This window comes from Vombatus ursinus, unplaced genomic scaffold, assembly GCF_900497805.2.
Source record: "Vombatus ursinus unplaced genomic scaffold, bare-nosed wombat genome assembly UNPS02014848.1, whole genome shotgun sequence".
Lineage (NCBI taxonomy): Eukaryota > Metazoa > Chordata > Mammalia > Diprotodontia > Vombatidae > Vombatus > Vombatus ursinus.
In genome coordinates this window covers 1,036,634-1,064,605 of record NW_020954626.1, presented here as the reverse complement: position 1 = coordinate 1,064,605, position 27,972 = coordinate 1,036,634, and the positions used below count along the sequence as shown (strand labels likewise).

Below are 27,972 nucleotides of genomic sequence, written 5' to 3'. Positions count from 1 at the left end.
CCCCATTGTGTATGTTATTCCCTCCTTAAGCCAAATCCTATGAGAATAAGATTTCACTTATTGCCTCTCACCTTCCCCCATTTCCCCTCCACTGTAAAAGCCTTTTCTTGTCTGTTTCATGTGAAATATTTTACCTCATTCTACTTTTCTCTTTCTCCTTCTCCCAGTATAATCTTCTCCCACCCCTTAATTTTATTTTCCAGATATCACCCCTTCATCTTTAACTCACCCTGTGTCCTCTATCTATCTATCTACAAACATATAATTTTTTCCCTCCCACTACCCTAATACTGACAAAGGACTCATGAGTTATGAATATCAGCTTTCACTGCAGGAATGTAAACAGTTCAACCTTAATAAGTCCCTTATGATTTCTCTTTCCTGTTTATCTCTTCCATGTTTCACTTGAGTCTTGTATTTGAAGGTCAAATTTTCTATTCAGCTCTGGTCTTTTCCACAGGAATGCTTGAAAGTCCCCTGTTTCAATGAATGACCATTTTTTACCCTGAAGGATTATACTCAGTTTTGCTGGGTAGGTGATTCTAGGTTGTAGTCCTAACTCCGTAGCCCTTTGGAATATCATACTCCATGCCCTCCGGATCCTTAATGTAGAAGCTGCTAAATCTTGTGTTATCCTGATTGTGTTTCCACAATACTTGAATTGTTTCCTTCTGGCTGCTTGCAATATCTTCTCCTTGACCTGGGAATCTGGAATTTGGCTACAACATTCCTAGGAGTTTTCCTTTGGGGTTCTTTTTCAGGAGGTGATCCGTGGCTTCTTTCAATTTCTATTTTGCCCTCTGGTTCTAAAATGTCAGGGCAGTTTTCCTTGACAATTTCTTGAAAGATGATATCTAGGCTCTTTTTTTGATCATGGCTTTCAGATAGTGCCATAATTTTTAAGTTCTCTCTCCTGGATCTATTTTCCAGGTCAGTTGTTTTTCCAATGAGATATTTCACATTCTCTTCTAATTTTTCATTCCTTTGGATTAGTGTTACAGTGCCTTGGTTTCTCAAATTGTCCCTATCTTCCAATTTCTCCATTCTAATTTCTAAGGAAGTATTTTCTTCAGTAAGCTTTTGGACTTCCTTTTCCATTTGGCCAATTTTGCTTTTAAGGGCATTCTTATCCTCAATGACTTTTTGGACCTCTTTTGCCATTTAGGTTAGGCTATTTTTTAAGGTGTTATTTTCTTCAGTATTTTTTTGGGTCTCCTTTAGCATCACTCTCAGTTTTTCCTCCACTTCTCTTACTTGCTTCTCAAAATCCTTTTTGAGCCCTTCCGTGGCCTAGGACCAATTCATATTTTTCTTGGAGGCTTTGGATGTAGGAGCTTTGGCTTTGTTGTCTTCTTCTGGCTGCATGATTTGATCTTCTTTGTCACCAAAGTAAGATAATATAGTCTGGCTCTGTTGGAGCTGCTTGCTCATGATCCCAGCCAATTACTTGAGTTTACTTACAATTACTTTGTTAAGGTAGGAGTCTATTTCCAGTGTGGAGAATGTACTGTCCCAAGCTTCAGGGGTTTTGTGCAGCTGTTTTCAGAGATACTTCTAGGGACCTGTAAATTTTCAGTTTTTCCAAGGTACTATGATCAAGGGCGAGGTGTTTACTCCTTTCCTGGCCTGTGCTCTGGTCTATGAGCACTCTTTTCTGTCTTGGAACTGTGAGGAGGGTTTCCTCTCCACAGCCACTACAAGCTCCACCACACTAGCACTTCTCCTCGCCCCAGGACCGCCACCCAGAACTGTGACCTAGATCCAAGCATGGGCAAAGCAAGAGAATCCTGTACCAGCAAAGAGGGCCCTCAGTTATATGTAACATTCATTTTTAAAACTTTGAGTTCCAAATTCTCACCCTTTCTGTCCCGCGTTAAGAAGGAAAGTAATTCGATATAGGTTATATATGTGTAGTCATGCAAAACATATCCATAATAGTTCTGTTGTAAAAGAAAACATAGACAAATAAAAAACTCAAGAAGAATAAAGTTAAAAAAAGTATGCATCATTCTGTATTCAGACACCATCAGTTCTTTCTCTGGGGATGTATAGCATTTTTCATCATAAGTCCTTCAGAGTTGTTTTGGATCATTGTATTGGTGGGAATAGCTAAGTCATTCACAGCTGATCATCTTATAATTTTGCTATTACTTTGTACATAGCACATTTCATTTTGCATCAGCCCATGCAAGTCTTTCCAGGTTTTTCTGAGATCATCTTGCTCATCAATTCTTATAGTATAGTAGTATTCCATTGCATTCATATACCACAACTTATTCAGCCATTCCCCAATTGATGATGGATATCCCCTCAATTTCTAATTCTTTAATGCATTAATGTCTTATTTTCCCCACATCCCCTCCAACATTTGTCATTTACCTTTTCTGTCCTATTAGCCAATCTAATAGGTATGAAGTAGTATCTCAGAATTGTTTTAATTTGCATTTCTCCACTCTATAATGAGTTAGAATATTTTTTCATATAGCTATAGATAGCTTTGATTACTTCTTCTGAAAACTGATCATATCTCTTGATCATTTATCAATTGGAGAATGGCTCTTATTTTAAAAAATTTGACTCAGTTCTCTATGTTTGAGAAATGAGGTTTTTTTCAAATTTTTTTTTCACAGTACTCATACTTTCTTAGGGGTCTTTGTATGGACTTGGAGGATCATAGGTTTAAAGCCAGAAAGGACCTGAGAGGCCATCAAATCCAACTCCTCATTTTACAGATTAAGAAACTGAGTTCCAGAGAGGTTAAGGGAGTAACCCTGGGCTATATAGCTACTAAGTACATGAGAAAGGACTTAAATCCAGGTTTTCCCGACTTCCAAGTCCAATGTCCTATCTACTATGCCACACTACTTCTCTCACTAGGTAATGGAAAATCACTGGATTTGGAGTCTAAAGACCCAAGTAAAAATCCTGGTTCTGCTACCTACTACCTTTAGTAAATTGCTTAACCTCTTAGGGTTTTTAATTTGCTTCTGTTATTGTCTCAGTGATCAGATAGCCTAAGCTTCAGGGAGCCAAAAGATACTAAAGGATCTCAAAAAAGGAATTTTCGCTAAAGCATACCCAACAAGTTGGGGGGGGGCAGCTAGGTGGTACAGTGAATAGAATGTTGGACCTGCAGTCAAGAAGACTCATCTTTGTGAGTTTAAATCCAGCTTCAGATACTTACTAGCTGTATGACCCGGGGTAGGTCTCTTAATCCAGTTTGCCTCAGTTTCCTCATCTGTAAAACAGACTGGGGAAGGAAACGTCAAACCACTCCAGTATCTTTGCCAAGAAAACCCCATATAGGGTCACAAAGAGTCAGACATGATTGAAATAACTCAACAACAACAACATAAACAACAATACCCAATAAGGGGTGATTCCATTTCTTTTTGAAGAATTCCAGTGAGGGGGACACCTCATATCCTGAGGTAGTACACCCCACTTTGGGGCAACTCTAATTGTTGGGAAAATTTTCCTGACATCTGGCCTAAATTTGTTTTTTGCAACTTCCATCCATCCTTCTTGATTCTGTCCTCTGTGGCCAAACGAAGGAAGGCTAATCCTTCTTCCTAATGACAACCCTTAAAGTACTTGAAGACAGCTATCGCGTCTTTCCCCCCAAGTCTTTTCTTCTCCATTTCCCTCCACTCATTCTCTAGTATTGCGGACTCTTCATCATCTGGTTTGGATTGCCCTTCTTTGTATGCTCTCCAGCCCATCTCTGTCCTTCTTACAGTGTGGTGCTGATAATCGGACGCAGCGGTCTAGATGTGACCTGAATATGGCAGATTGCATAGAGACGATGACCTTCTTATTCCTGGAAGTTGTGCTTCTTTTAATGCAGACCAAGTGCATTTGCTCTTGTAGCTGCCAGTTCATACTGCTGACTCATATTGAATCTGCAGTCTATTAAAACCCCCAGACTTCTTCAGAAATACTACTGAGGAACTATGCCTCCCCATCCCGAAACTGAGAAGCTGATTCTTTGTACTCAAGCATTAATACTTTATGTTTGTTGAATTTTTCCTTATTAGATATAGCCCAGTATTCCAGAATGCCAAGATCTCATCAATCCTGATCCTAGCCTCCATTGTAGTTGTCTTTCTTCCCTGCTTTGAGCTATGCAAATTTAACAAGTATAAAATCTAGACCTCTATCCAAGATGCTGATCAAAATGTTAGATAGCACCTACATTGATTGCATCCTGCGATGATCCTTTTCTGGAAACTTCTTATTAACAGGGTTATGCACTTGAAGCCAATCTGCAGAATGAATTCCTAGAAATTGCCTGCATATGTAAGACGGTGATTTGCTGCAGAGTTACTCCTCTTCAGAAAGCCCAAGTGGTGGAGTTGGTGAAGATGCACAGAAAGGCGGTGACTTTGGCCATAGGAGATGGAGCCAATGATATCAGCATGATAAAAAGTAAGAGGTCGTAGAATAAAAAAGCATATGTGTTGCTTATCCATCAAATGGTCCAATGGGGGAGGCAGTCTAAAAGAAAACTAATCATATGCAATAGAGAATGCTTGGCCACAGGATATAGTAGTTACAGAATAGACTTGTACTTAGGCAAACTTGGGATCAAGCCTAGCATCTGACACATACTGGTTCTGAGACTCTGAGAAAATCATTCACCTACTCAGTATTCAAGGTAACCTTGTTAGACTATAAGTTGCAAAACAGTTTACGGAGGGGGAGGTTTCCTACTTTCCTTTTGCTGATGTAAATACTACGTCTGTTCCAAAGTTTTAAAAATGCATATAATCAACTATTTCAGTTATTGCAATCATTATAATTAGTCATGGGATCTCTATTAAATAGATGATTCTATTATCATATCTCCTACTAGCATTAGTTGATGTAAAAACTTTTGTCATTTTTCAATTAATGATTTGTTAGAGTGGGAACTCCCTCTTTCAACACAGGTTCTATCTCTGCCCATAATTTAGTCTTAGAGAGTTGCTTGAGATATATGGAAACATATGTAATCCACCTTGGGTGAGATAGCATGTAGAGTCAGAGGTGGGATGTAAAACCAGGTCTTCTAGACTCAAAGACTCTAGACCAGCATTCTCTCCATGATGCCATGTTACTTGAAGTAAGGCATCTATGCTTTTTATGATTATAAGAAAATTATCTGGCCAAACTGACCATGTATTGCTCGCTTACTGACTCATTCCCAAAAGTGTTAAATTTTCAGGTTTTTTTTTTTACTTGCTGAGACTTCATTTCTATCTTCTTCACTTTTCAGGTGCACATATAGGGGTTGGCATCAGTGGTCAGGAAGGAATGCAAGCAGTTTTAGCCAGTGATTACTCCTTTGCACAATTCAGATACCTCCAGCGACTCCTCCTGGTTCATGGAAGGTGGTCCTATTTCCGCATGTGCAAGTTCCTGTGCTATTTCTTCTACAAGAATTTTGCCTTCACCCTTGTTCACTTCTGGTTTGGATTCTTTTGTGGTTTCTCGGCACAGGTTGGTAATGAGCATTTTTCTTTCTTTGAACAGATTCCTAAACTGTAGAAAACCTTTCTGTGAGGCTTATTTCTAATTATTATGACCTGTTTTTAAACTTTAAAAAGGTTGTGGATCTAACTATCACTAAAAATTATGTTAGGTGCTGAGTGAAAATGACAGTAAATTTTCTGAAAGATAAATAATAATTGACAAACATTGAACACAAGAGGAATGTGTTGAACTTAATTGTTATTTATATTGCTTAAAGAATCGTAAAATCATGGCATCTTCACACTGGAAGGGAATGCGGAGATCATCTAGTACAATCATGTTTTACAGAGAAAGGAAACTGAGGCCCAAACGGATAAAGGAAGGAGGCACACAGTGAATTATAGGCGCTTAAGTTAAATGGTAACCACACTGTACCTTTTCTTTCTTACATATTAATCACATCTTATTTACCTATTTTTATTTATGAGAGGAACATTTGAGGTTTGAATTATAGTCTGAATACCACTGACACAGAAACAATCTAATCAGAAGTTCTTTCCAGAAGAACAATATCTAAAAGCAATTTTATGGTTGATTGCCCTAAAAGCAAGAGTGTTTGAAATTGGGGCTCAGTCACTAAAACCTTGCCATCAGTATTATTCTTGATACATTTTCTGGTTATTTCCACACCAGGCTTTCTCCACTCAGGTTATCATTTATTTCCATCTCCCCTCTGCCTTCATCATCTTCATGGTTACCTTCCCCACTGGTTCCTTGGACTCTGTCCCTAGAACTACCTAGCTGCTACCTAATTTTTGTCTTATCTTGCCCAAATCTAGTCAGTCAGGTAGCATTTATTAAGCTCCTACTATGTGTCTCAGGCACTGTACTAAGTGCTAGGGATGCAAAGAAAGGCAGAAAATAGTACGTGCTCTCAAGGTACTCAGAGTCTAATGAAGGAAACAATATGTAAACAACTATGTACAAACTCTCTCTCTTTTTCTCTAGTATGTGTATGTACATATACGTATATACACATACATGTATGTGTATATATGTATAGACATGTATGTGTGTATGTATGTGTATACATGTGTATGTGTGTATATTTATTTATTTAGTTATGAATTGGTGCCTGGAAAAGGCTTCTTGGAGAAGGAGAGATGTGAGCTGAGACTTAAGGGAAGCTAGCCCTGAATCTCACTTCCCAGTAATTTTCATACCATGCCTTCAGGCATATACTAATCCTCCCTACCCCTTTCCAATTACCTTTTATGTGTTTTCTTCCCCCATTAGAATATAAGCTCCCTAAGAGAAAGGATAATCTTTCAAACTTGTATTTCTATCTCCAGTGCTTAGCATGGTGCCTGGTACATAGTAAATTTTTAATAAATTCTTTATGTATTTATCTATCTATCTATCTAGGTTGATGACTTTGTAAAAATCTGGCCCACTTAAATCCAATTCACCTATGAGTCAAGACATAACCTTCATGATGTCATTAGCCCTCTTTGAGAACAAAGGACAAGCAACAACAATAATAATCAATCTATCTATCTATAACTTCATAGCAATAATATTCATATTACCTTTAGAAATTGAATAGTGGCTAAAATGTCTACATAAATAAAGCACAATTAGAAAATTCATGAATCAGTGTTCATTGTAAGGACTAAAAACTTGTTAGCTTAAGTAAGAGATACTGACTACAGGTAACAGCATAGGAGAAATTTGACTCTGGGTTCTTGCTGTGAAATATAAGACCTTAAATTCAAACATATCAATGAAATTAGAAAAAAAAGATACAATAAAACATTTTTCTATAATGATGATAACCAAGCATGTCAATATTGATTTTGGCATGGTAAACAAAACCAGAAGACAGAAGGAAGTTGCAGTTAAATGGAAGGATGACTCATTACTTTTCCTTAGTGAAGCAAACAAGGGAGCTGGGGGAGTGAGTTTGTCATATACCCAAAGTCAATGAGAAATGTCATTTTCATAGGACACCGGGTCATTGTGTCTTTCAGTGCTTGTGAAGAGAATAAACAAAAAGACCACCAGGAAGATAATAGCAGTTTATGTACCAACAACTGTTGTTGAAGATGAAGAGGTAGAGAAAGTCCAAGCTGCCCAAATCACCCAATCCCAGTCAGCATCTATTTTGATACTTGGTGATTTTAGTGTAAAGATAGTCACAGAGGAGGATGGTGAAAAATACACTGGAAAATATGACTCAGATTTGAGGAACAAGAGGTCAAAGACCTCTTGAAGATGCTCAAAAGCTTTATGCCTGTAATACTATATCATTATTACTTTCTTCCAGAAGAGAGTTGGAAAGCATTAGATAATAGTGAGAACTGAAGCCAATTGCATACAATGAAACTTACCATATCAGCAGACATGGACGAACTGGTTACTAATGAGGGATATATGCCAGAATCAATGTTTTTGTACATTAAACCATCAACTAGTTAAATCAAAGATCAACATCAACATGACATTGAAAGAAACAAAAAAATGAAGCTGTAATAGCCTTATTCTAACCCATTCATGCGAGCCATGTATAATAAAAAGTGGGAATAAAAAAAAGTGAAAGATGATCATCGTCTTGTACAAAACCTTAACTTATGTAAAGGAGATGCCAAGGTGTTTCCTTAGCCAGCAAATTCTTCATCTTTTTGTCAAAGACAGAGATACAACAGCCAAGGGCATTACTGATGTAGAAGACAAACTTGTTTGTAAAAGAGTATAGAGGAGTATGGCAGAAGATTATAAGCAATACCTCCATATTAAATTATGAAAAGCAGCAGAAATGAAGACAAGTCTATAGAAAGCTTAGTGTGAGACCCAATTAAGCCATATCATCCTAAGAAAATTGAAAGATGAAACTGTAGTGCTAGCTTCCTATACTGCTGATAGGAAGATAATAAAAAAATGGAAAATGGAACAATGTTTTAGATGATCTAAATAAATATGAGAGGCCTCATAGTATAGTGAATAGAGAGCTGGTCTTTGAGTCGGATTCAGGTTGAGTTCAAGATGAACCTTTGCAATATACTAGATGTGTGACCCTGGGTAACTTTAACTCAGATCACTAAGCAACTCTCTAAGACTCTATATTGTGGAGAAGGTGCCAATCTATATTGGAAGAGGAAGTTCCTCAACTCTTTCCTTCCCCCACCTCCAAAAAGGAATAATAACAATCACTAACATTTATATGTCGTTGTAGGTTTTTCAAAGTTATTTACATACATTATCTTATTGGTCTTTGCTACAATCCTATGAAATGGGTCATAGATGGGACCTTGGAGACCATCTAGTCCAATTTTTATTTTACAGATGTAGGAACCCCCAGGCAGGTATTGAGAAAGGTCACACAAATAGGAAGTGTCAGAAGCAGATTTTGAACTCTGACTCCAGAATCAGCAGACTTTCCATTGTACTATGCTATTATCACTCCCATTTTACAGATGAGAAAAATGAGGCTCAGAGAAGTTAAGTGATTGGCTCAGGGTCATGTAACTAAGGTGTTTTCGAAATGGTATTAAAGCCCTGGTCTTCCCTATTCTGTCTATTCTATCACATTTTCCCTCAGGTACAATGAAGAGACCTCTGTTCAGCACAATTAGTCTGTTGTTGAGTCATTTCCAACTCTTCATGACTTTATTGGAGGTTTTCTTGGCAAAGTTCCTGGAGTGATTTGCCATTTCCTTCTCCAGCTCATTTTGCAGTAGAGGAAACTAAGGCAAACAGGGTTAAGGGACTTGACCAGGGTCACATGGCTAGTAAGTGTCTGAGGCTCCATTTGAATTCAAGATGAGTCTCCTTGATTCTAAGCCCAGGGCTCTATCCAGGGTGCCACCTAGCTGTCCAGTCTGTAGCATATTGTAAAAGATGGTCCATATTCAAGAAATGGGATCAAGGGAACTTATGACCAGATATGGAAGTAGGGAGTCATGTGGTGAGAGGGAGGGATAACAGATGGAGAGACCTAGTTCTCCACTAGTTTTGTGGTAATACACAAGAACTTAGAGGAAGACTTATAGCATGGTGGGATCCATAGGAGAATAATGGTAAGCATCACAAAGGAAGAGAATCAAGGAGGTGTTGCCCTACACACCTGCTCAATGAAGACCCCCATTGATGAGACCAAAGATCCTGTGTAGGACTGAAATATTATGGAAACTTATCTGATCATCTCAATGAAACTACAACATGATATATTAAAGCAACAATCAGCCTTGACAAAGAGAAGTGTAAATAATGCATGTTAAGTATTTTTTTGATCAATCTTTTCTGCTGTGGACATTTGCTTGGGTTTGAGTTTTGTTTAAGACATTGCTATCAATGATACACATTTTTTTCTTAGAACTAGAAGGAACCTTAGGCATCATCTAGTTCAACTTCCTTATTTTATACTTGAGGAAAATGAGACTCGGAGAGATTAAGTGATTGAGGTCACATAGAAAGTACACTAAGGAGCCAGACTTTGAAACCATGCCCTCTCACTTCAAATTCAGTGATCTTTCCATTAGACCAATGTGCTTCTCTAATCCAGGAGTGTGTGATTAAATATTTAATGATGGACTTTCAAAAAATGTGCACATGACATGCTTTTAAGTTGAATCTTCATTGTTAACATGTTCTCCATCTCTTTCTTAAATCTAGACACTCAACAAAATGATAGATCAAGTCCTGATTTGCAGCATTTGCTGACTTCCTGGGTGTATATGCTCACAATGGAAAGAGCTGGCTCCAATCCACCCCTGGCTTTTATTATATCCTAGGAAAGGTGCACTTGCTAAATTTTATTAAATCGAATTATATTTTAAATGTACTAAAGGAGCTTGATAGTCAAAAGAACCCTGTAGGAAGACCTATTGTAAGGAAAATAACCCCCCTCTAGGTTATCTATTTTATAAAGTCCAGAAGCTTTTGTATATTGAGTGTTCTTAAAATGAAGAAGACCTACATTTCCTTGACCTTTTCCCTTTAAAGTTAAAGTAATCTGCAGAAAACAAAATAATGGATTGTACCCATATTAGTCCCTTCTCATCACGTGTTGGAATGGATAGAGTTCTAAGTCTGGAGTTAGGAAGAAGAGTCTTTGTGAGTTCGAATCTGGTTTCAGACATTTACTAGCTGTGTGACCCTGGGCAAGTCACTTAACCCTGTTTGCCTCAGTTTCCTCATCTGTAAAATGAGCTGGAGAAGGAAATGGTGAACCACTACAGTATCTTTGCCAAGAAAATCCAAAAAGGGGGTCATGAAGAGTTGGACGTGACTGACAAACGACTGAACAAAAACATTACTGACAACAGGGCTCTTTGCAGGCAGGAGAAAAGAGAGATGAGGCTTGTTTTCAGATTCTGGGCAAGACAGGAATTAATCCTGTTGATATTTAGCAAATTCACAATCAGGGTCTCCTTTTTAAGAGGATGGGAAAGGAGCGAAGTGGTACATCTGCTTGCTCACGAGCTCTAAGTTGTATTTCTTCTGTCTTTTAGCACGGGCAAGTGTCAGGGTTTGGCCCACTCAGTTCACAACCATCCAAGTCCTGTTTATTTAGGGGTTTCTCTGAGAGACTAAGTTCCATCCCACGCTGGTTTGGGGCGCATGAGGTTTTTATGTCGCACAGGGTGGAGTACCAAATGAACCTGGAAAATCACTGTTAGCTGGCAGAGGTGCAGGCTGACCCCTCCTAGTGCCAGCCCCACCCCCGTTTGGCATTCTATGTGGGCACAGATTCCTGACGGGCTGTTAGTGATTTATACATGGTGTGATGTCACATAGAAAGCCAAGTGTACCGTGATCAAGGCCATCTTTAAACAAAACTGTGAACGAGAAGAAGAATTGTCAGCCTTAGAGCAGGCAGGGAGTGCGAGACCATCTAGTCTAATGCTCTTGTTTAACAGATGTAGCAACTGAGGCCCTGAGATGTTAATAATTTGTATAGTGTCACACAATAGCAGACCCTCCAAATCTGGAGTTTTGTCTATTACCCCAAGCTATTTGTCATTTAGTTGGTCTTCAATGACTTCCCATCTCCTCATTTTGTACCAATATGCTTACTCCACCCCTTTCCGTGATCTGACGAAATAATTTGTACTGAAGTGTTAGTTATTCTCAGAGGTATTTGTGTTTTTTAAAAATCTTATTTCTATTGATATATTTTGTTTTTACATCATTTTCTTTTCTGAATACACCCCTCCTCTGCCCTTTCCAGTAAGCTATCCCTCATAATAAAGATTTTCTTTAAAGAGGAAAAAAAAAGCAATTCAACAAAACCAACCATGTCTGGTAGCATATACAATATGATATTCTCGTAGTCCCTGGCCTCTGCAAATAAGGGAGGGAGGCCCTTTTTCTCAACTCTTCTGGGGTCATAACTCTTCATTGTTGTTATAGTTTTATAGCATTTTCTTTTATTATAGTTATTGTTGTTTCATTTTTTACATTGCTATTGTGTCTTATTTTTTATGAGTTCTGCTTTCTTCACTCTTTGCATTTTTTAAAAGAAAACCCCTAGAGAGAATAATGCTTGAATGAAAGGAATCAATCTGTAGAGGTGGAACTTAGGAGATTCTAAGAGTTTTGCACTTCTCTGGATGATGTAGAAGTCTTATTGCTGAGATATGGCCCTAAGAAGGTGGATATGGTGGGGAAGATAAGTGTCTAAATTTTCTACCTTCCTCCCACCCACATTCCCCAGGTTCTTTCTCAGGAGTATAAGCACAAAGAATGTTCTTGTGACACTCATAGATGCACCATTCGCCTTGAATTCTTATTTCCTCTCCTACCCTTGTGAAGAGGGGTGGGTAGTCTAGAGGAAAACATCAAGGCCACTTTGACCTCTCTCCCATGAGCCAAGGGCCAACACTAAGAAGTGCTTTAGTTCATTCTCTAGTTCTTCTTCTGGGCCCCATTTTGGCCTTTCATTCAGTCGTTTCTGACTTTTTGTGACCCCATTTGGGTTTTCTTGGCAAAGATACAGGAGTGGTTTGCCGTTTCCTTCTCCAGCTCATTTTACATATGAGGAAACTGGGGTGAACAGGGTTAAGTGACTTGACCAGGGTCACATGGCTAGTAAGTGTCTGAGGCTCCATTTGAACTCACAAAGACTGAATAGGAAAGGGCAGGAAGGCACCATTATTTCAATGTCCCTCGTATCGATAATAAAAAATCATGGTCATGGGATAATAAAGATCATAGATTTAGAGGTAGAAGAGATCTCAGGGTCACCTGACAGCAGGGTTACCCTGATTGTGACAATGCTGCTGCTCTCTCTTCTCTGCTGCCCCATGATGTGCTCTTTATACCTAACACTCCATCTCTTATCTCCATACCTTTGCACTGGCTGTTCCTCTTACCTGGAATGCCTTCCCTACTTAGCTCCACCACAAAGAATCTCTTTCTACTCAGAAGTAGCTCATGGATCATCTTTTACATGAAGCCTTCCTTTATATCCCCAAATGCTAGTGCCCTCCCTTCCAAACTTACATGTATTTAGCCACTTTGTAGATATTTGCATTTCTTTATATTTGTACGATATATAATTGTATATGTACTGGTTGCCTCACCCGTTAGAATGTTAACTCCTTGCAAGTAGAGTTTGTCAAAAGACCTGGTACATAAATAGGCATTTAATAAATATTTGTTGATTGATTGATATGGACTATGTGACATTAGTAATAAAAAAAAGAAATTGAGTGGAGATATAAGCTGCTCATTAAACTGTCCATAGACACTTGCAGTGACTTTAAGGAGTAGTTCAAGAATCAAAGAATAACGTAATTTTAAAGGTGGAAGGAATCTCAGTGACAATTTAATCCAACTCATACCTTAAAGGAATCCTTACTACAACATACCTGACAATCTACACATGCCCTCCACTGTTCTTTAACTTACTTGCCAATTGGATTTTTGGGTTCTTCAGAGATTATAGTGTTTTAGCATGCATGATCAAACAGCATCCCTAAGAGCCCATTTAAGACCCAGCTCAAATACTAATCTCTCTTGACCCTTCAATTAATGTAAGCCTATTCCTACTCCATTTAAATAAAATTTCTACTAACCTAACTGAATTGGGAACCTGGGAGCTCCAAATGAGACACAGGACATCTTACACTACCCATGATACTTTTACACTGAAAGTTGGAGGACTAAATCCTTCTCTGGCTAAGCTTCTCTGTTAAGATGGAATAAAGGTCCTTGTGGCACCACAGAATGTTATGAAATAAATAAGATACCATTGGGGGTTGATTTTGCTGTCAAAAATGAGGTAGACAAGTTATAAGTTGATTATAATGTAACTTTCACAGAAGTCCTACCCCAGTGCCTCATTGCAGCATTTTCAATGGCTATCTCAGGTAAAGCAAAAATTCTGGTAGGTTCTACTAAGCTGAAACTCTTGTCTCTATGGGACAAGCCTAGCTGAGTTCAGAGATGTTCATCACTAGACGTTTAGATGTAGGCTGAAAGATGTTTTCATCTACGCTAACTCACAAAACCATCTACTAGAGGTGAAGAAGCATTGTCATTTGTTTGTTGGATGGAATTGTCTAAACCAAAGAAATCATAAATCTTTGAAGATTAAATATTCCCTTGAATTGTAAATTCCTTGAGAAGAAAGGATGGTTTTCTTTGTATTACCAGCAATAGCCCAATGCTGGACAAATGCTTGTTGACTTGACTTGACCACAAATATAATAACATAGGTGTCCTGAAGTTTTGGCCTCCTTGTTTCAAAAGGATTGTCATGTGTGTGAGATTGTTTGGTTGACTGTTCCTCTTCATAAGCATGTCTTTTCCATTATAGATCGACACCTCTCCAAACTGTAGCATGTGTATGCGGTCAGAAGATCTAATTATTTCACTTCTTCATAATTCTTCCAACACTTTGTCTGGATCTACATAAGACAAGCATTTACAGATGTCTGACCCCAAATGTTTTATTGCTGCTACATTGTTTTTCTACATGGAGCTGGTGAATTGACTCACTAATAGTCAATTAGGAGGTTTTTGTCCAGAAATCTCTCCCCAAGACAGCTGGAACATACGTTTGTAAAGGAAAGTGGAGAGGAAAAAAGGAAAACTTGTTTGGGCATTAAGGCACTGCCCTTCATGTCTGTAGGCACTTGTTTATTCCTTTTCAAATACTGTTTTGTTATTCTGTATGCGTAATCCATGTAGGGGCTTAAACATTGGGAAATGGTATATAGATGCCATGAAAATTGAAGAATCTTTTCCAATGGTCTGTCAGACTTTTAGATGGCCATTTTGTTGAATGGTGCCAGAACATTAGTCTGTCGTTAGAGAGGGGATTTAGTCATCCCTAAATGATTTCAATTGATTTGGCAGTTGCCTGAATCTGAAATTTTGTGAAATATTTTTAAGTTCTAAGATTTTGTTACAATTATGGAATGTTAAAACTGGAAGGAACCTTAGAGATTATCTATTGCAGTGCTCTCATTTTACAAGTGAGGGCTGTTTCAGCCCTAGAGGGTTAACCTCTTGTGACTGGTTCAAGGTCACATAGCAAGTGAATATCAGAACTGGAAATAGAAGCTAGATTACTTGACTTCTTTCCATTCCAAGGCTTCTTCTATAACACCTCAATGAAGACGGCTCATGGGGGTGGTGGGCAAGCATGACACAAGAGAAAGCTCACTGACTGTGTAAACAGAGAACCTGGCTTCACATCCTGACTCTGACACTTACCTTTATAACCTTTGGCAAGTCACTTAACTTCCCTGGGCCTCAGTTTCCTCAAGTGGAAAATGAGAGAGACTGATTTAGATAGTTCTCCTGAGGTCCCTTCTTCTCTAAATCTATTATATTCCTATCATTCCACATTTCCCTCATACTTAAAGTCATATGGCATTGATTGTAACTCTTGTTAAATAGTCTATTCTGGACAAGAGTAACAGTGTCTTTGAGTTCAGGCATTTTGATCTCATGAATATTAGTTCTTTGCTCTTATTTTCTAGGCGTCCAGAAGGTATGTCACTATATTAACATACCGCTTTAGAGAATGTGTTGTGCATTTGGTAAAATATGTTCAGAGCTTATCTGTTAGTGGGAAGTCCACACTCAACTACCCAAGTTAAATTAAAATAAGTCCCTTTGAGGTCATTTGAGCCACTTGTCCCATCTCTCTCCTGTCACATAAGTGGAATATGATGGCTGTGGCACTTGCCGCAAAGGTTACTAAGGAAGAACGGCAGGGTTTTGTTCATACAAAGAGGAAGAAGTTGGACTGTTGGCAGAGGCTGCATTGCCTCTTCTCTACTCACCAGATGGTGGGAGGAAATAGAATGAAGAAGGATGGAAAAACAAAGCTCTAGGTGTGAGCGTGGGCTCAGCGATGATTGTTTTCTCCCTCATTTAACTCCTGCTTTTCATCACTGAACTCTGGTTTGCAACATCCTGGACTGGAAAATCTTTTGGTTTCCTTTCCTTATCATTGTCTCTCATTAGGACTATATAAGGGAAGGAAGAGAAAAGAGTGAAGACACTTAGAAGAGAGGAGTGGTCTTTGATGAAGGACATTTTTATGGTAACATTTTCTTTTTTTTTCACATTTTCTTTCTAATGAAAGTAAATTGATCTTATTAGCTTTGGAGAACATAGCAATATGCTTTGTAACTAGGCTTTTGGGGTCCCTTGAGCCCACTAGAGCACTACTTTCTTCCTATCCAATTAATTAGTGTCAGCAGTCTATGTACTTATCCTCTCTACAAAATTTCAGCATAATCCCCTTTTTTTCTACCTTCTGCCATCCATCTACCAAGTTTCTTCGGTGGAGTTGAAAGCCCCATGACAAAATGGAGCTCGTAGTAAGGAAAGCTGCAAGCTCCAGCAGATTGGTTAATAATAAGCATCTGTTTAGAGGCCCTTCTTGGGTAGTCTCAGTTTCAATTCTCAGTCACTTTTGCTGTATGATCCTGAGAGTTCTTACACATGCAATCTGAGAACTGAGCACATCGGAGTTGGAACTCCATGGCTGCAGCCTCAGAATGTCAAGGGATATCAAACAATGCTATGATTACCCTTTTCTTTTGTTTCTCAGTTCTAGTTTCCTTTTTTCAAGTGAGCTTATTATTAGAATAGCCATTTGGCAGGGTCCGTTACGGAACAATAGACCAAACCTACAAAAAACCCACCATGATTCATAAACACCTACAGTAAATATTTCTTTCATGTGCTTTTCAACAAATTGCTTTGAGGTAACCCACATTGCTGCTGAAAAACATTGGAACGAATGTAAACAGAATGTGCTTAAAAAAAAAAAAAAGACCCAATGTTGACTTTAAAAAGAGCGGTTTAATTACTTAACGAAGTGGCATGTGGTATTTCTTTACTACCTTGGACTGCCTCTTTAGTCCTGCTGAATTTGAGCACTGGCCATTGTTCTTTGATGCTGGGCTCCAGAACATCCCAGCCAAGAGCCTGGCCTTGTAGGTGGGCTCCTGCAGATGTGAATTCCTGAAATGTGCTTGTGTGATTGTGGCATGCAAGCCTCTGAGAAGATGGTCCTTGGAGTGGGGTTGCTGTCTGTTTCCTGGAGCCAAGGCAACTAGAAGAGCTCAGCTGGATGGTGATGCGTTATGGGCTGTGGACATTTGGTTTCCAGTAATTGACTTGTGGGGCATCATTCTGTAGATACTCTTTTACTTTTGGGGGTATGAAGGGTAAAAGGAGAAGAATCCACAGAAGACTTTCTGTTGAGCATTCTTGCCAAATAGAGGTAAAAAAGGATCCAGGATGAATGACCACTACGTCTAACTGGGTTAGAATCATAAAATCATTTCATGTTAAAGCTAGATGAAATATTTGAGATCATCTAGTCTGCCCCCCCCCCCCATTTTATAGATGTGGAAACTGGTTAACAGAGAGGCAATACTGAGTAATGGATTTTCACTGAATTTTCAGTCGGGAAGACATAGATTCAGGTTCTTCTTTTGTGACCCTGGGCAAATACTTACCCCTTTGTCCTCGGTTTCTTCCTCTAAAAAATGAATCGGCTGGATTGAATGGCCTCTAAGGTCCCTATTATCTTTGATTCTACGATCCTTTATATGTATCATTAGAAAGTATCATCTATGATGCAAGGTCATAGAGCTAGCTGCTAGTAGGGTTTGGGATTAGAATCCGAGACTCTTGACTTCTGCTTTGATGTTCTTTTTGGTACACCATGCTAAGTTACCACAACTCTTGATTAAGCTGAAAAATGGAAACTATAATGTCAACATGTTTTTGACTTCCCCACCTCTCTAGTATTTGTTTGTTTTGTTTTTTGTTATTTTTTTTTAAACATGGAATCAAAAATAGCAACGTGTGGGGAAAGCTATTATGATATGTCTGTAAAAAGGGAAGGAAATGTCCTACAATGGATCGATGCCCTTGGGGTCTGTCTCCCCCATAGTTTGGGCATTGAGAAAGCTCAGGCTTGGCTCTGCACAAGCAACCTTGTAGTATCTGGAAACTTGGGGCCAATTTCTGCCCTCAAACACTCCAACCACACTCCCATTGATGAGACAAAGTAAAATATAATCTGACCTCATGAGATTTCCAGCCAGATTTCCAGACCAGAGGGGTTTGGATAAATGTCAGATAAGTCTCTAGACCAAACCATGGATCCTTTTAAGGTGCATGCCTCACCCTCATGGACTGTTGTAGCCTCTCGTGATTCTGACAAAGTCCACTGTGGACTCTTGTTCACTATTTATGGGTTTGATTTATTTTAAAAGCACCCTGTGCCCTCAAGCTTCTTAATAAAGATGAGCTATCCCCCCCCAAGGACTGTGCCAAGAAATTGGTTGAGGCCTTATTTAGGAAATCTATGTATGAAACTATGCAACTACTGGCACTGTGTACTTCTGAAATGAGATTATCTGATGACAATTTATCATTGTCAATGAGATACAGGGCTGGGTGTGTATGTGTGTGTGTGTGTGTGTGTGTGTGTGTTTTAATCTTGCTCTGATATGGAAACAATTATCTTGTCAAGGCATAAAAACTTTGGTGATGTCAAACAATATAAGAAAAATCACAATGAAAAGTTTGGAAAGTGACATGAAATAGTGAAACTAACCTCAAAGCTTTGATGACTTCATTGATTTGGGTTACCTGTAATCCAGTCCCACCCTGGGCTCATTGATCTCCAGATCTCTTTACAGATGTGGTTTGTAGAAAACCCAGGAAGAAGAGAGTTCTCTGTTAAGCTCTGGATCATTCCTCCTGGATTTTGCTAGTGTATTACTGCTAATTACGCAAATAAATAACAGATGTGCTGTAGCTAAGCACCTCATCTTTATTCCACAATATGCTTTTCCTAAATGACATATGATTCCTAAGGGAAAAAAAGTTGTTATGATATAGCTTTCCTCTAAATCATAGAGCAAAACTAGGGATGAAGTGGACATTCCGCCTGGCCTAAAAATTCATCTGGTCAAGTGGCATTAAGGGCCTCTGGGGAGAAACCAAACTACTTTGTATCAATTTAGAAATCACAGTAAATTCAAATTAAATGTATTTTTTAAAAGTCATTCAGTTGTTTTTTCAGTTGTATCTGACTCTTCATGACCCCATTTGGGGTTTTCTTGGCAAAGATACTGGAATGCTTTGCCATTTCCTTCTCCACTTCATTTAATATATGAGGAAACTGAGGCAAACAGAGTTAAGTGACTTGCCCAGGGTCACACAGCTAGTAAGTATCTGAGGCCAGATTTGAACTCAGGAAGATGAGTCCCCCTGACTCTAGCCCCTGCACTCTATCCACTGTGCCACCATAATAAAAGCAAGCTATTATTATTTAGAAAGGACACTTATGCAGAGTAGGCTAATTTCATAGGAGATAGTTATTAAAGGAGACCAATTGTTTGCAAGAGAAGTACCAGCATAGGAATGAAGGAAACCTTTTCAAATAGAAAATAAGTGGAGCAGCTAGGTGGTGCAGTGGATAGAACACTGGCCCTAAAGTCAGGAGGAACTGAGTTCAAATGTGGCCTCAGACCAAACACTTGACACTTACTAGCTGTGTGACCCTGGGCAAATCACTTAACCCCAATTGCCTAAAACACAAAAACAAAATAGAAAATAAGTGTAGACAGACAGATAGAAGAAACCTTTTTCAAACAGGAGAAAAAGAAAACCACAGTTTTCACAGCGACCAGATGCATCACCCAGCTGCCTTGTTCTGCTTACTTGGGTTTTTTTCGAAATGCAAATGAAGGAGACTTGGCTTCAACAAGTTACAAGAAGATACTATAGGGAGAGATCTCTTACTTTGTAGAACAAAGGCTGCAGAGGTTTTCACACCTGATTGAACGCTGAACCTCCAAATGTACTCTACATATACACATTCTGGAAAGATTTTGACTCTTCAACAATTAAGAGTAAATTCGTTCCACTCAAACCTGGGGCAGGAGCGGGGAGACCAGTTTAGTTTAAGAATGATTGATGATATATAAAGATTAGTGGCAAGAGTACCTAATTGCATCAATTTAGTTGTTTTCCTTTAAATCTTATTCTTATGGTTCTTAAATACTTAAGTGGATCAGTGATCTCATCAGTAGGTTATTCCCTTCACTGCTACTGATTGAAACCTGTCCAGATCTTCTCATCCTATGCAATTCTCGACCATGTGTTTCTATAAATCCTTCACAGAGGACCCACCCAAAATATTGGAGACCTCCCTCTGCTTCTTTTAATATCTCATGGGTCTATTATAGTGTTATAAATATATTATTATATATTCTATACCATTATAAATATCCAAATTCATTCTAAAGGACATATGAAGAAAGATGCTATCTGTATCCAGAGAAAGAACTGATAAATAGAAGTATGTATAGAATAATTTTACATATATATGTGTATATATAGGTATATATGTATGTGTGTGTGTATGCACACACACATACACACACACGCACACACACACACATATATATATATATATACACCTATTTGTGTCTAATGGTGGCTATCTATAGGGTGGGATGGGGGAGGGAAGAGAAAAAAAGGAAAAAAAGAAATTTACATGATAACTGTTGTATATTTAAAAGGAATAGCAAGTCATACATAGTAGATTTGCAGTTTCATGGGTAATCATCTTTTTTGCTATACTATGTTATAGAAATGCTTGTTTTATTCCATAAATTAAAAATAAGATAAAATTCAAAAGATATTGTCATGGGTCCCTGATACTTCCTTGTATGGTCTCTCATTCTTACTATATGACTTGCCCAAAGTGGTTCCTATGGAAATGGCAAAAAGGATGTGGTTCAAATAATGCTTAATGTTTAGAGATAGTTCAAGAAATATGTAATGCTTAGCTCTCTCTTCCCCACCCCTTTTTTTTTTTACCACTCTGTAACTGTTGCTTCTACCATCTAAGACATTTTCCCAAACACATTTTCATTGACTGAATTCTCTCCCTCCTCATCTTTACCTCCTGGTTTTCCTGGCATCCTTCAAGTCCCAGCTACAATGTTACCTCCTTCTCCAGGAAGCCCTTCCTGATCTCCCATAATGCAAATACCTTCCCTCTGTTGATTGTCTCCAGTTTATCATGTATATAGTGTATTAGTACGTAGTTATTTGCATGTAGACTGTGAGCTGCTTGAGAACAGGGACGATTTTTTGTCTTTCGTTGTATCTCCAGCATTTAGCACTATGCCAGGCACATGGTAGGTGCTTAATAAATATTTATTGACTGACATAGGACTGAGAATCAGTTTATATTTTTGTCTATTATGAGGGTCCTCACAGTTTACAAATTTAATAATAAGATTAGGAAATATTTATGCTTAACCTATTAATTGAGTTTTATTTTTATAAAAGATAACTGGATTTAGCCCTTTTTCCCTCAGTTAACTACATTTGTGGGAAGTCTAGTTATTTGGACTATGTGGTCATAACCCAGAAAGCACTGTTCACCAATTAGCAGCTTATCTTAATCATAGACAAAATAACAAAGAGAAGATAGCCTCTTGTGTCTGGCCTTGGCAACCCAAATGAAGGGGATAAGAAGTATCTAGGGTCCTTTCACTAAGAGATGCTGCTGTTTGCTGTTTCTATAGGCCTAGAAAGATTGACAGAGATTTCAAAAATTTTAACCACCAGGACTCCCATCCTGTCCTAAGGCGAGTTGGTTTTTATGAAGGAATGTGCCCTGTTATTTGGTCTAGAGAAAGAGCCTTAAGTGTAAGCAGACGAAATGTTTACCAATTGCTGATTTCAGTGGTTTCTGGAAGATTTCGCCCAACTGAAACACAAGTTTGGATTCAGTCAAAGGGCCACACTTGAGGACCTAGAGGGCTACATGTGACGTCAAGGCTGCAGGTTCCCCACCCCTGCACTGTACTATATCATCTGTCTCAACTGATAGTCTGCTTAGCTGGTGAAACAGTGGCTGGAGCACTGAGCCTGGTGTCAATAAGACCTGAATTCAAATTTGGCTTCAGACACTTACTGGCTATGTCACCCTGGGCAAGTCACTGAACCTCTGTTTGCCTCAGTTTCCTCAACTGTAAAATGGGGATAATAGTAGCACCTACTTCACCGTGTTGTGAGGATCAAATGAGACAATATTTGTAAAACACTGTTAAACAAAATAGCACCTAGTAGGTGTGATGTGCTTATTCCCTTCCCCCTTTTGATTGTCCTTTGCAGGTTGATTAGGCCGATCCACTTAATTCTGAAGCAAACTATGACACCTTCCAATTGTCAAGGGGGCAATAATAAACTGAAAAATAGAACTTTAAATGTGCAAGACTTCAGTTTAATTAGTTTCTTTCTTATCTTTTCCATACTTCACTTTAGGGAAAATACAATTCAATTAAATCCAAGAAATATTTAAGTGCCTACTGTGTGCTAGATATTGGAGATACAAAAATGAAATAAGCTAATCTCTGCCCTCAAGTAGTTTGTAATCTAAAATGGGAGCTGATTATAGGGAACATCATAATCATACACAATTACAAGTCAGCAGTGATATGGAGAAACTAGTATGACAAAGTATAAAAAAGAATTGATTTGGATTCAAAAAGCCTAGATTCAAACCCTAGTTTGAATTCCTAGTTTGAGTTCCATCTACTACCTCTGTGACACTGGGCAAGTCACTTCCTATCTATGTTGTCAGTTTCTTCATCCATAAAATGGGACTGACCTCTAAAGTCCCTTCCATATTTAAAACCCTATGATCCTAAATCATAATAATCCTAAATGCTACAGCATTTAAAAGTTGACAGAGTACTTTCCTGATGATTACTCTGTGAGGGTTTGGTGGCATATTATTCACCTCAGGTAGGTGAGTTTTTCTACTCGGTAAAATGGAGCTAACAATACTTGCTTTGTTTTACCTCATGTGTTCTCATAAGGATCATTTTAAGCACTTTGGGAAATGTTCTACAAGTGGACAATAATACTATTTTTGGTTTATTTGTTGTTTTTGAGGAAAAGGCTCTTGTCCTTACATCAGAAGATCTAAATCCAAATCTTGATCTTGTCACTTACCAACTGTGGGACCCTAGGCTAGTCCTTTAAACTTTTTGTGCCTCAGTTTCATCATCTGTAAGGTGGGGACAGTAACAACTATGCCACCTACCCTACCTCACAGAGTTATGAAGAAAATAGTTTTTAATCCTTAAAATGCTATTGATGTTGTTGCTGTTGTCATTATTAGTTATTTGTTAATTTCAACTCCTCTTCTTATTTTAGGCCATGACTAAGGGCTCATAGGGTAGGGAAAGAGTTGTTGCTTTCATATGCCAAGAGAAAGTAGTATCTGAAGATTTACATAAACCCATTCTTTAACCATGAGTCAGAGAATCAGGCTCATTGTGAGTCACTAGCCAATTTGGGAGACCACATTTGGGAGGAAATTTCAGTTGTAATTTTGTCTAGGATACCATGTTTCTTCAGCACATGAGACAAACAATAGGTAACTTAGCCATTGTTGAGTTGGGTGTTTTTTTGTACTGAATATTTCCTTTTCTTTTTAGACTGTTTATGATCAGTGGTTCATCACCCTCTTCAATATTGTCTATACATCCCTGCCTGTATTAGCCATGGGGATTTTTGACCAGGTATGTGTTTTACTCTGTGCTTAAATGGTTATGATGATCCTGATAAATCCTTTTTCTTTTGCTCATATCACTCTAGGCACTCTGGCTGTTGTGGTTGAAGCACAAACATAATCCTAACATGATAGGAAACAGACATACTTTTCTAAGTAGAAGATACTCTTCAGACTCTCAGAGGGTCCCTAGATGAGTATTTGCTTTTAGACTCAGCTTTTCTGAGCGTCACAAGAAGACAGAAAAATCCTAGAACTGGGTTGGAATAGCATAGACAAACATCCAAAATCAAACTTTCCTGATCAGCCTAACTAAAGAATATTCAGCCAGCTTAGTCCCCTGCCAAAAGGGGAGTATTTGGTATTGTTCTCAACCAAGTTCTGGGACCATGATTAGCCATGGTAGGGGAGCGGTCATAGGACAATAAATTTAGAGTTGGAAAGGACTTCAGAAATCACCCAATTCAAACCTCTCATTTTACTGATGAAGAAACAAAAATCCAGAGAAGTTTATGTGATATTAAGTGAGAGGATAAAGATTTGAACCCATGTCTTTTGACTCCAAATTCAGTACTTTCCCCTGTTTGCTTGAAAGAGGAGATGAAGGAGTCAAAGCCAAAATGGTGGATCCTTGGCACTCTTAGGGATTTGCAGGATATTTCCTGGAGAAAAAAAATACAAAATCTGTTTGCCTGTGGGGAAATACAAGGCCAGCCACAAGAGTTTCTATGGTACAATTAGTATGCATTTATTAAAAATGATTTTTTCAAAAGCATTTTTGAAGAGACCAGATTTTTTTTCCAGGATATCATTAGATCTGATTGCTGGGCCCCATATTCTGGCCTGGAGCCAAATATTGCAAAATACAAATCTTCACATTATGAGCTCATTTCTCACTTGGCCTTCTAGTGATTTGTGAGCCATTTTCCAAATATATTTTTTAAAAAGTTTATGGACTGTGTTTTTGGGAGAATCCTGCTAAAAATATAGGGAAGTGATGAAGAAAAGTTATGTGAATGAATTAGTATGGCCATTTCCATATTCCTCTCCTCTCCTTGGCATTTGAGAACAGCAAAGAGTTGAAGAATAACAGAGATCTGATTCTCGGAAAGATGGCTGTTACTCAATTTGGGAAAACGTAAGAGCATTTACCTCATCAAGTCAAATACCTTTCGCACTGACATCTTTGGTCCTTATCGGAGCTCTGCCCAGGAAATGAGTAAGTTAGCAACTCTTGCCTAACTTAAGCATCAGCTGTGGTTAGAGGCTGTCTTAACTCTTTCAAACCATAAGATTGTAATAAGGAACTTAGAGACCCCTGAATCATACCTCTTCATTTTAAAGATGAGGAAACTGAGGCTCCAAGATATTCTGACTTGCTCAGGACCACACAGAAAGTGTCTGAGGTGGATTTGAACCCAGGTCTTCCTAACTCCCAGTCTAGACAAGTCTCTAAGGTACAAAATTAAGTTTAAGAACAGTAAGTTATTAGAATCATAGGTCAGAAAGAAGCCTGGCTTCTCTCTGTAATTTCTCTGACAAGTGGTTACCCAGCCTGGGATTGAATATCACCTATTATGGGGACCTTCTACTGAATAGGACCCTGAGAGAGGGGTATCTGATCGTTTTCATGGTTATTTATTTCAGTAGTATTTCATTTATCCCCAAAGAAGCTGCTGACTCACTGGACTGGGTCTAGCTCAGGTGATAGTAAAATAAAAGTGGGTATTTGAAAAGGCACTCCATATTCTGGGAGAAACTGAGTGGAAGATAGTGTCCTATGCATTTTATTAACTCTATGTCCAATAAAATAATTTCTTGTTCAACTAATTGCTTACAGGATGTGAGTGAGCAGAACAGCCTGGACTACCCCAACCTCTATGGACCTGGGCAATTGAATCTACTTTTCAACAAGCGTAAATTTTTCATCTGCATTGCACATGGAGTATACACTTCCTTCGCGCTTTTCTTCATCCCATATGGTGTATTTTATAATGTAGCTGGTGAAGATGGGAAGCATATTACTGACTACCAGTCCTTTGCTGTCACCATCGCTACATCTTTAGTCATTGTTGTTAGTGTACAGGTAACTTCAATGTTTGTTTTGAAGGGGGAAACTAAGACACCTTAACTTTATATATTTAAAACTTTTTAAATATTCTATGGCAGTCCTGGAATATTTGCTCTACTGTGTGAGAAAAAAAATTATCTTAAGAAAATCCCTAGTGGATTTCTATTTTTTTAGCTATAATTTTGAATATGAAAAGCATAAGAAAACCTTAAAGTGACTCATAAAGTAACACAGGAGAGCAGAATCAGCATTAGGCATGCATGTCGGAGGGAACCTGTACATAAATCACTTCTTTGCATGGAATATACAGTAAAGGGATAAAATGACTCTGAATTTTTAATTCTAAGCAGAAAAAAATTTCCAATGGCAGCAGGAGAATTTCCCATGATTCACCCAAGTCTTAATGGTTTTCAGACTTTAGAGAGAGGAAAAACTATTGTTTGATAATAAAATTCTGAAGTGACTACTCAAGAAGCCATATAGAGTATCCTACAGTTTGTCTCAAATTCATAGAAGAGGCAGGACATACTCACTACTCTTTATGCCTTCAGTATGTAACCAAAGCTTGATCTCTGCTTGCTGTGATCGACTTTCTTGATTTGAGCTTCTGTTTTGTTATGGAGACAGTGTGTGTATAGTCAAAAGAATCCTGGATTTGAGTCAGAGATCCTGATTCTGCGAATATGTGACCTTGAAAAAAAATCACCTAACTTCTCTTCATGGGTGAAGAAATTTCAGTTTTCTCATCTGTAAGATGAGCAGTTCGTATTAGGCTATTTCTTGGATTCCTTCTCATTCCAAATTGTTGATAGCTAAAGATTCCAGGTCTTTATTATCCATTATGATTTGTGGTTGAATGTAGATTCAGGGTAGCACATATAATCTTTGGCTATGTATGTCATTAATTTATAACAGTGGAGATAATATATACATATATATTATGTATGAATATATGTATATATGTATATATCCATATCTATCTCTCTATCTTTCTATCTATTTATTTATCTATCTGTCTTGAGAAGAAGATGAATTCTTCCAGGTCACTTTAATATCTTAGGAGAAAAGCTCTATTACTCTAATAGACTTCATTTCTTTTTCAGATTGAAGAGTTGTAAAAGGTACAGGTTTCTTAACAAAGAATCCTTAATTCTCTGCGGGACAGAGGGTTCAGGGAGAGAAGTAGCTAATATTACTGTATCCACTCTGCCACTTTAATGTATCTGTGATCTCACTGGTGTGACTACTCTGTCTAACAACACAGATCTTAACCCATCCATGACTTTTCATTTTATGCAGCTAAAGTTCCTTAGGGACCTATCTATCTCCTCAGGACATTCTTCTAGACCTCTTGACATTCATTATATAGGCATGAATTAACATACATTCTGTCTTGTCCTTATTCTGTCACCAGCCCACTTACCTTTCTGATGGTCTAAGTACTTATAGATATCGTTTATGCCACTGTTATAGCACTCCATTCTTCATTGATAATATGTCATAGTACATTTATTGTCCAAAAGGCATTCTTCCTTGCCCTTTGGGAGACCTACAGCTTTAATTCTTTAGATATTGTGATATTTAGATATTATCGATTTGTAAAGTGCTTGGCATAGTGCCTGACATATAGTAGGTGCTATATAAATTCTAGATAATTATTATTGTTGTTAATTTTATAATTCATAACTAAGTAGCATTACTGGAAGAACATTGCTATTAAAAAGATGAGTCTTTGTTTCAGGGAGAAACTTGTGATAATTAAAAGCCCTTCGAAATTTCTGAAATGAAACCTATTCTCCTTTTCCCTCCTATTCCATCCTAGTCCCATTTATCTGTTCATCCATAATTTCTGACCAAGATATGTATACATATACTAATCAACCAGCTAAATGGGTTTCCTATCATAATTGAGACTAGAGATTCTTCACCTGGGAACCATGGCCCCCCAAGAATCAGGGGGTCCATGAACTTGGATGGGAAAATTACATCTTTATTTCAATATGATTGATTTTTTCAGAGGGTAACCCTATATATTTTATTTTGTGTATTTAAAAACTATATTACAGGAAGGGGTCCATAGATTTCAATGAATTTCACAAAGAAATCCTGACACAGCACAGGTTAAGAGACCCTGATCTAGACAATTGATATTTTTCATCTACATGTTTTTTCCTTTGTGGACAGTTAAGCCAAACTCTTTTGAATGAATCCAGTTTTCATTTAGGAGGCTGTATAATGTCCTGGGGCTTACTGCAGTAAGCTGAATATCCTCTGCACAAAGGAGTATTTAGAGCAAGGATTCTTAACTTTTTTGTGTATCAGGAAGGATTTCGTATGAATGATTTGAACAGACACACAT

At 38.1% G+C, this 27,972-nt stretch overlaps 1 protein-coding gene across 4 annotated transcripts in view; it reads left to right on the top strand.

Annotated features, from left to right (window-relative positions):
* Positions 1–27,972, top strand: part of ATP8B4 (ATPase phospholipid transporting 8B4 (putative)) — a 327,254-nt gene that overhangs the window by 280,654 nt on the left and 18,628 nt on the right. For all 4 annotated transcript variants that reach the window (XM_027840872.1, XM_027840874.1, XM_027840871.1 and 1 more), the window contains 4 exons: positions 4,245–4,428; positions 5,258–5,481; positions 23,469–23,552; positions 25,383–25,628. In XM_027840872.1, coding sequence (XP_027696673.1) covers positions 4,245–4,428; positions 5,258–5,481; positions 23,469–23,552; positions 25,383–25,628 — 738 coding nt within the window. The remainder of the gene's footprint in view (positions 1–4,244; positions 4,429–5,257; positions 5,482–23,468; positions 23,553–25,382; positions 25,629–27,972) is intronic.